Genomic DNA, 9,922 nt, shown 5'->3' with positions numbered 1-9,922 from the left:
CACAAGGCTCTGTCCTGGGCCCAGTGCTGTGTAATATCCGCAAGGCTCTGTCCTGGGGCCAGTGCTGTGTAATATCCGCAAGGCTCTGTCCTGAGCCCAGTGCTGTGTAATATCCGCAAGGCTCTGTCCTGGGCCCAGTGCTGTGTAATACCACAAGGCTCTGTCCTGGGCCCAGTGCTGTGTAATATCCGCAAGGCTCTGTCCTGGGCCCAGTGCTGTGTAATATCCGCAAGGCTCTGTCCTGGGCCCAGTGCTGTGTAATATCCGCAAGGCTCTGTCCTGGGGCCAGTGCTGTGTAATATCCGCAAGGCTCTGTCCTGGGCCCAGTGCTGTGTAATATCCGCAAGGCTCTGTCCTGGGCCTAGTGATGTGTAATATCTGCAAGGCTCTGTCCTGGGCCCAGTGCTGTGTAATATCCGCAAGGCTCTGTCCTGGGCCCAGTGCTGTGTAATATCCGCAAGGCTCTGTCCTGAGCCCAGTGCTGTGTAATATCCACAAGGCTCTGTCCTGGGCCCAGTGCTGTGTAATATCTGCAAGGCTCTGTCCTGGGGCCAGTGCTGTGTAATATCTGCAAGGCTCTGTCCTGGGGCCAGTGCTGTGTAATATCCGCAAGGCTCTGTCCTGGGCCCAGTGCTGTGTAATATCCGCAAGGCTCTGTCCTGGGGCCAGTGCTGTGTAATATCCACAAGGCTCTGTCCTGGGCCCAGTGCTGTGTAATATCCGCAAGGCTCTGTCCTGGGGCCAGTGCTGTGTAATATCCGCAAGGCTCTGTCCTGGGCCCAGTGCTGTGTAATATCCGCAAGGCTCTGTCCTGGGCCCAGTGCTGTGTAATATCCGCAAGGCTCTGTCCTGGGGCCAGTGCTGTGTAATATCCACAAGGCTCTGTCCTAGGCCCAGTGCTGTGTAATATCCACAAGGCTCTGTCCTGGGCCCAGTGCTGTGTAATATCCGCAAGGCTCTGTCCTGGGCCCAGTGCTGTGTAATATCCGCAAGGCTCTGTCCTGGGCCCAGTGCTGTGCAATATCTGCAAGGCTCAGTCCTGGGCCCAGTGCTGTGTAATATCCGCCAGGCTCTGTCTTGGGCCCAGTGCTGTGTAATATCCGCCAGGCTCTGTCTTGGGCCCAGTGCTGTGTAATATCTGCAAGGCTCTGTCCTGGGCCCAGTGCTGTGTAATATCCACAAGGCTCTGTCCTGGGCCCAGTGCTGTGTAATATCCGCAAGGCTCTGTCCTGGGCCCAGTGCTGTGTAATATCCGCAAGGCTCTGTCCTGGGCCCAGTGCTGTGCAATATCTGAAAGGCTCAGTCCTGGGCCCAGTGCTGTGTAATATCCGCCAGGCTCTGTCTTGGGCCCAGTGCTGTGTAATATCCGCCAGGCTCTGTCTTGGGCCCAGTGCTGTTTAATATCTTTATAAATAATCTGGACAACAAGAATTATTAGGGAACTCATAAAATTCACAGATGATACTAAGATAGGAGAAGTAGCCAACACTAGAGAGGAAAGAGTGCGGAGAAAAAAAGATCTAGACACACTCGAACAATGGACTGAGGAGAACACAATGGTGTTTAACAGGGACAAATGCAAAGTCCTACATCTGGTTATTAGAAATGTAAAAAGCAAATATAGTATGGGAGGAATAGAACTAGGTGATAGCACCGGGGAAAAGGACTTGGGCATAATAGTGGATCCCAGATTCAACACGAGCCAACAATGCGGAGCTGCAGCTAAAAAGGAGAACAAAACTCTGGGATGTATCAAGACAAGCATAGAGTCTAGATCAAGAGAGGTGATTATTCCCCTATACTCTGCCCTAGTCAGACCCCTCCTAGAATACTGTGTGCAGTTTCGGGCACCCCAATTCAAGAAAGACATTGATATATTGGAGCAAGTCCAGAGAAGAGCAACCAAGATGGTAGAAAGTCAGCAAATCATGTCATATGAAGACCGGCTAAAAGAACTAAAGAGAAGGCTGAGAGGAGACTTAATAGCGGTCTACAAATGTCTGAATGTAATTCATATTGCAGAGGGAACAACCCTATTTTCATTAGCAGAGGGAAGTACAAGAAGCAATGGAGGAAACTAAAAGAAAGGAGATTCAGATTAGACATTAGGAAAAATGTTTCTGACAGTGAGGGCAGGTCAGGGAGTGGAATAGGCGACCATAGGAGGTAGTGAGGGCAGTCAGCGAGTGGAACAGGCTACCATGTGAGGTGGTGAGGGCAGTCAGAGTGGAACAGGCTACCATGTGAGGTGGTGAGGGCAGTCAGAGAGGGGAACAGGTGACCACGGGAGGTAATGAGAGCAGTCAGAGGGGAACAGGCTACCATGGGAGGTAGTGAGAGCAGTCAGAGTGGAACAGGCTACCATGAGAGATAGTGAGGGCAGTCAGAGAGTGGAACAAGGTACCACGGGAGGTGATGAGCTTTCAATCTATGGAAAGTTTTCAAGCGGAAGCTGGATAAACCTACAGCTGGGATGATTTAGGAAAACCTGCACTCACAGGGGGTTGGACCCGATGGCCCTTGAGGTCACTTTCAACTCTACCATGTAATTCTTGCCATGTGTCAACGTTTACTTTGTGCTCTATTTCGAGTGCCTCTACCTGGTTTGGAATACTGATGGGTTTTGGCACTCCTGTTCTTTGGATACTTATATGTTGGCTTCAGTCTCCCTTTAACTTGAACTTCTTAGGGAGGTATTATTAAATCTAATTGAGGTGTGAAAAAGCAGCAAATTTAAAAGGTCACATTCATGAAAAATGTTCCAAATTGTGAGGTTTTTTACTTTTAAAAACGTCTTCTCATTTTGTATTAAACTTTGATGTCTTAAACAAAAAATAAGACTTTATACAAGATTTCATCTCTTGATTCCTGAAGCTGTAAATAACCGGGTTTAACAGTGGAGTGCAGATGGTGTATGACAAGGAGAGGACCTTGTTTATCTTATTAGAACATTTTTGAGAAGGAACCAAATATATAATGAATATAGCCCCAAAGTATGTGCAAACTGAAGCCAAATGGGAGCTGCAAGTAGAGAAGGTCTTTTGTCTCCCCATCTTGGTGGAAATCTTCAATATAGTGAAAGAAATCGTAATATAGCTCATGATGATCAACACAAAAGGGATTAGACTGAGAGTGATGGTTATTAGCACAGTCTCGATCTCCACCAGTGAAGTGTCAGTAGTAGACAACTGTAAAATTGGAGCAAGATCACAAAAAAGATGGTCAATGGTATTCAAACCACAAAACTGCAGCTTACAAATGGACGCCGTTATGATGATCATCACTAAGAAGCCAGAAATCCAAGACCAAAAAGCTAGATGGTTACACTTCTTAGCGTCCATGATTGTGGAGTATCTCAAAGGGTTACATATAGCCAGATACCTGTCATAGGCCATCACTGTGAGGAGAAGACACTCAGCACATCCAGTTGATGTTCCCAAGTAGAACTGAGAAATACATTCTTGGAAAGTCATGAGCCCACCATCACTCCACAAAACGTACAACATGTTGGGCATAACAATGGTGGTAAAAAGTATTTCACAGAAAGATAAGTTGCAAAGGAAGAAGTACATTGGAGAGTTGAGCCTGGGACTGCTCAAAATAAGACTGAAAATCAGGATGTTTCCAATCATAGCGGAGATATATAAAATGAGAAACAGAGCAAAGATTACATTCTTAAAATGCTGGATGCCTTGAAATCCGAGAAGAAAGACCTCCTTTACCATTGTCTTGTTCTGGTCGCATGTGGTCTAGTACAAAAATAATGCAGACAGAGTAAATAATGCGGAATATAGACTAACAACGACCAATATTAACTGCCCAGGAATGAGGGGTTATCATTGCCCATTGTTTAATAAGTTAAAATATTTATATTTCATGGGTTGCTAAGTGGTGATGAGTGAGCGCTAACATGATCGGGTGATGGGTACTCAAAATGAGTAATGATGAGTGAGCACTAACATGATCGGGTGATGGGTACTCAAAATGAGTAATGATGAGTGAGCAGCGCTTTACAATTCAGGAGGTTCATATAAAAACAAGTAACAGTTAAAGAAAATAGAATAATTAGAAGCAAAGAAACAGACAACCCTGCTCGTGAGAGCTTACAATCGACAATGAGGGGGGGGGCGGGGCAGGATACAAGGGCCTATTTACAATAACAATCCAGCCATCTCAAAGAAATCAATGGGGGGTAGATGAAGGCTGCCTGAACCAGTAAGGGCTGTTTCACACATCCGGCTTTTCGCTGAATTGCTGGATCCGGCGCACTCCAGGACAATGTGATACAGTACAATGGCAGCGCGACAAGCTCCGGTAACATGCTGTCATGTGAATGGAGCATGTGACCCGGAAGTTGCCGTGCTGCCATTGTACTGTATCACACTATACTGGAGTGCGTTGGATCCGGCAATGTGGAGAAAAACTGGATGTGTGAAACGGCCCTCAGCCAAAACTTTGAGATGCTTTTGGATGTGATAAAGTTTAATGGAGAGTTGTGTTCTGAGAAGTTGTGGAGCGACTATGTGAATTTAGTTCGGCTAGGTAGTGTGCTAGGCCGCCCTAAAAAGATGCGTGTTTAGGGAGCGTCTGAAGCTGAGCAAGTTGTGATTCATCCTAGCTTCTTGGGCTAGAGCATCCTAGAGGATTGGTGCAGCTCGGGAGAAGTCTTGGATACGGGAGTGGGAGGTTCGGATTAGTGGGAATGTTAGTCAAACGTCGTTACTATCCCCTGGGGAAGATGCCAGCTGACATTACACAGCTGATATCAACCCCCAAAAACATTACCCTGATTGCCATTGCACTAGGGCAATCGAGAAGATCCAGGAGAAGCATCAGAATTAGAGCATCTACTGGATTCTCCTCTTTTGGGGCAGCTGTGGGCTGCTATTTTTAGGCTGGGAAATGCCAAATAACTATGAACCTTCAAAACTTGATAATATGAAACTGCAGTTGTCTAATTTACTTTGGATGGTGTTTAAAAATATTTATTTACTTTCCATCAGCGACCTGAGAGTCCAGACGTCTTCCCCATGCTGCCCCCAATACATTTTGTGTGCTTTTTCCATCCACTTCAGCAATTTCCCAGCCCTTACCAGGGGGGTCTGCTGGAAAATGCTCAAGTTCTCAATTGTCTTCCATTATTCACTTTACTCAAATCCAAGTGTCTGACCTGCTCGATTAGAGTAACGAGTATTTGGGCATTTTACTGCCCGATCATCTCTATAAATGGTACAATAATTATTTAATTATTCACTAGACGACTCACAGGTCAGTATGTTCTTTGTTAAAGTACAAGTTAATCACATTAATTACCATCCAAAGTTTATTTTTTGTGTGGGTAGGTCCAGATTCTTAATCCAGCGTTGGACATACTGTATTTATCAGAAACATAAAATAAGGGGATGAGTAATCAAGTAAATAAATAAAAGACCTTTCAAATAAATCCACAGTCAGGACCCTTCATTTTGTTTCATCATTCCTTGTATCCCCCCATCCCCATATTGAGACCCACACCTTTTTAATGGTAAAAACGGATCCAAACAAAAGACCCAATTCATAATTCTATTAGCTCTACATGAAGAGCTCTGATTTTGGGCAAAATTGCACTATAAACCCATTTGTGTGACCCAAATCACTGAATTCCAATCAATACAGAACCCCCCCCCCCACCCTCTTCATGTACAATGACATGCAAAAGGGTAACAATGTATTGAGCTTATGACTTTCAGTCTCCATATCTCACCGTCCACCACAGCTCTGAGCGGGAGACTAGCTTTATTTTAGACAATCATCTTGGCTTCTCATACATAAATGTTACTTTCAGTTATTCAGCAGATGATTAGTTCTGCAGATTCTTTTCAGGTCACTGCATTGTTACTGTTTTTCTCTTGGTGTTTGTAAAACAAAATTCTTCCTGTAGACTATTACTTCATCTTTCAGATTTCCTAATAGCTCGGTGTGTTATTAGGTTACAGGTAGTAGGTTATTGGTTCTAATTGAAGACCTTAGGGGTACTTTGCACGCTGCGACATCGCTAGTCGATGCTAGCGATGGCGAGCGCGATAGTGTCGCGGGCGGGGAGGAGGGTGTCGGCACACTACGCTCACCCCTTCTGCTCGGGTCCGGCGGCTGCTGCTCAGTGGTGGCTCGAGCTGTGGGCCGGATCCCGGGGGTTCTCGAGCGGCACTCCTCGCCCGTGATTGAAAGGGGGTTTGTTGGGTGTGGGAATTGTTTATTGTCCGTGACGCCACCCACGGTTGTGGTGATTTCACCACCGCTGCTCAATATGGGGATCCCGGGGATGGTGATGCGGAGCAGCCAGGTGTTGTGTTGCCCCTCCGTGGGTAGGGGTTGGTGATCCCGGGGCCCGGTGATGAGATGTGAGGTGCAGGGCCTGGTGGGCGCAGGGACGCGGGGGCAGCGCTGTGCCTTGCGGCACTGTGGTACTCACTCAGCCTGAGACGTTGACACAGTTTTTACGGTAAACCAAACGGCTGGTAAGACGGTCCCACGGACGGCTGCACTTGCTCTCCCAGTAGGTGACGGTGATGTCCCTCTTCCTTGCACCTTTGTTTACTTGTTGGTTGCGATGGGTTCCCACCGGTAACCCGCTCCCCGGCTTCAAGCTGGGCCGGAGGAACTCTACTCTTTGCCCGCAGGCGCTGGCCCTGAGAGACTGGTGCCCTGGCGGTGGCGGTATCTCTCCTACACTGGTTGGGCTGTTGCCTTCAATCGGGACTTGGTTTTTGGGGGATCTACGTCCCCTTCACTGACGGATTTGGCAAATTATGGCGACTCCTAGCCTTGCCAGGGTCCGAGAGGCCCCTGCCCTGGTGCTGACTGTCCTTCGGTACACTGCTCCGGACCGCCGGGCCACTACCCGTCCACGGTCCTTCCAGGAACTTCCACACGGTTCCCCTCCAGACAGTCACCGCCGTTGCTGACCTTGCTGACCTGTCCTGCACACAGCTGGACTACTTCAGGCTTTCTTTCTGTCACCACTTTACTTCCTTCAACTTTCACTTTCTTAACTCCCCTACTTAGCTCCTCACTCCTGCTCCTCCCTGAGCTGACTGCACTCGAGCCCTGCCTGGGCTAATCTGCGCTGTTCACTCCTTCATGTCCCTCCCTGGACTCCACTCTCAAGCTCTTCCCTGAGCTGACTGCCTGGTTCTTCCCGCCTCCAGAGCTGTGAACTCCTCGGTGGGCGGAGCCAACCGCCTGGCCCACCCCCTGGTGTGAATCATCAGCCTCTGGAGGAAGGCAACAAGGGTTTCTGGTTAGCTGTGGTGTTCCTAACTGGGATGTAGGGTGTGGTGGTGTGTGACCTGTGTCCCCTGGCTTGCCCAGGGCGACACATTCCCCCTTAGCAAAATGCAGACCGTCCGCGGGCTGCCATCCAACACCGGTTTTATTTTTCTGTAAAAGATAACATGGTAAAACAACATATTTACATTTTTAATAAATCTTCCCTTAACGGGAGGCACATTTCTTTAACGTTGCAAACGGTTTACGGTTACGGTTTCCGCTCTCTCCCACCCAAGCAACCTGACCCTGATGCTGCCCCTAAAGCCCAGGCAGCACCCCTTGACCCACAGTCCAGCACAAGTTACCCGAGCGGGATCTGTCCTTCCCCTCCAGAGGGTAGCCACCGGTTCCTTTGGTGGCTGGGCCCCAGCCTGCTCTGCTGAGGGCCCTCCCTCCAACCTGCCTCTCCGGAGGCGGCATTGTGGAAAACGGTAACGGCAAACAACTTATTTACAAGCCACTTAATGTTTGTGGTTGCCCTGCAAGTTCACGGGCTTGTCCATGGAAAGTCCTCCATGCAAAACCTTTTAAACGTTCCCCGCGGGGACAACGGTGCCGGCTCCGGCCGGTTGCAAATCACTTTTGACAATCAGGTGAGGTACTCGGTAATCATCATTTTCTTATCATTTTCAACTTTTTCAAACTTTTAAACAACACAAAATGGTGGTCCCAACGGGGACGGTGCAACGGGCATCTGCTGCCCTACTCCGGATATTCAGGCTCTGGTGCTGCCAAGGGAGGGAGTGCTGCGCTCGCTCGGGCCTCTGGGCTGCCCCTCAGTTTAGCGTCCAGCGCGAACCACCCCCGCTCCCCAAAGTACCGGGTGTATTGCACGATGTCGCCCAGCATCAGATTGCGTCCGGGATGCTCCTCAGGTAGGTGGGCATTCACATCCCGCCGGGCGATAAACACTTCGGCCTCCAGGCCCGGTTCGTAGATAAACCCATAGCCCCGGCGGACATCAAACCGCCTCACCTGCCCCTCGTACAACGGTCCCCGGACACGGGATGTTGCTTGCCGGAGGTTCTCTTTCTCCCTAATGGCCCTGGCCACCAGCTCGGCCTTCTTCCGTTCCCTCTCAGCGATCTCCAGGCCCAGCGGTACTGGCTCCCTATCCCAATACGGCGCTGCTGCGAGCTCCGGCGCACGGGGCGGGCCCCGCGGGACATCCTGGACGTTGCCCACTGTCAGGAATCTGGGCGGCATGTCCCGCGGTGTCTTGGCCTTGGGCGCTGCTTTGCAGCAACAACCCGGCGCTACCTCGGCCGAGGTGTGGGGGATGGGCCTAGGGGCTTTCCGCTGCTGGGCCTTCGGCTCGGAGCGGGTCATCGGCTCCGGCTCGGGGGATTTTTCAGGGGATGCCTCCGGTTCAACCTTCGGAATCTTCCACGGTATCACCTCCGGTTTACTGCGGGCTCCGGCTACAGGTTGGCCCGCCTGGGCGGGGACGCTGGGTACTGCTACCGGTTGCGGTGGTAGCAGGCCTAATGGCGGGGTCACAGCCTCCGGGACGGGTGGCGAAGGAGGCAGCGAAGGGAGAGGGCTTGGACCGGGCCCCGCAACCGCGATGACCGGCCCTTCCAGGGCATCGGGACGTGGGTCACTCACCCTCCCTTTCTCCGCTTCCTCCTCACGTCTCCGCACGGTGGCTACAACGTCCGCCATGTCGGCCTCCCACTCCTCCATGAGGAGCTGCATCTTCACCTGCAGCCGTTGGTAGAGCTGCGCGGTCCGGACCTCCACCCACGCCGCAGTTCCAGGCGCGGGGTCTACGGTGTCGCGGGATGGCATCCACATGATGGCTTCTTCTTCCAGGAACGGTATGTCCGCAGAGTCCTGGCGTCCCTGCTTTTATAGCTGCAGTTACATGCGTCCAGCCGCCATCGCGTCCCCCTTAGCTCTTTCCGGCCCCTCCTCTCTCGGGGCGGGGTTTTGGCCTTCGCGCCTTTACTACTCGAGAAGACGCTCGAGCGGGAACTTTTCGCGCCAAAGATGGCGACTTCTGAAATTTTTCTGCCGGATACCTCCGGCGGTAACAAGGCGCACCTCTACCAAACGGCAGAGCGGTAAGATCCTGTTCGTGACGCCAAGTTGTTGCGGGCAGGGAGGAGGGTGTCGGCACACTACGCGCACCCCTTCTGCTCGGGTCCGGCGGCTGCTGCTCAGTGGTGGCTCGAGCTGTGGGCCGGATCCCGGGGGTTCTCGAGCGGCACTCCTCGCCCGTGAGTGAAAGGGGGTTTGTTGGGTGTGGGAATTGTTTATTGTCCGTGACGCCACCCACGGTTGTGGTGATTTAACCACCGCTGCTCAATATGGGGATCCCGGGGATGGTGATGCGGAGCAGCCAGGTGTTGTGTTGCCCCTCCGTGGGTAGGGGTTGGTGATCCCGGGGCCCGGTGATGAGATGTGAGGTGCAGGGCCTGGTGGGCGCAGGGACGCGGGGGCAGCGCTGTGCCTTGCGGCACTGTGGTACTCACTCAGCCTGAGACGTTGACACAGTTTTTACGGTAAACCAAACGGCTGGTAAGACGGTCCCACGGACGGCTGCACTTGCTCTCCCAGTAGGTGACGGTGATGTCCCTCTTCCTTGCACCTTTGTTTACTTGTTGGTTGC

At 51.1% G+C, this 9,922-nt stretch overlaps 1 protein-coding gene across 1 annotated transcript in view; it reads right to left on the bottom strand.

The window, feature by feature from the left end:
* Positions 1 to 2,798: 2,798 nt before the first annotated feature.
* LOC142303037 (olfactory receptor 10A7-like) overlaps positions 2,799 to 9,922 on the bottom strand; it is a 49,541-nt gene continuing 42,417 nt past the window's right edge. The window contains exon 2 of the mRNA XM_075344136.1: positions 2,799 to 3,749. Within this exon, the coding sequence (XP_075200251.1) occupies positions 2,799 to 3,749 (951 nt within the window). The remainder of the gene's footprint in view (positions 3,750 to 9,922) is intronic.

Source organism: Anomaloglossus baeobatrachus, chromosome 4 (genome assembly GCF_048569485.1).
Source record: "Anomaloglossus baeobatrachus isolate aAnoBae1 chromosome 4, aAnoBae1.hap1, whole genome shotgun sequence".
Lineage (NCBI taxonomy): Eukaryota > Metazoa > Chordata > Amphibia > Anura > Aromobatidae > Anomaloglossus > Anomaloglossus baeobatrachus.
Note: the sequence above shows the minus strand (reverse complement) of the source record. Positions and strands in the feature narration are given on the sequence as shown.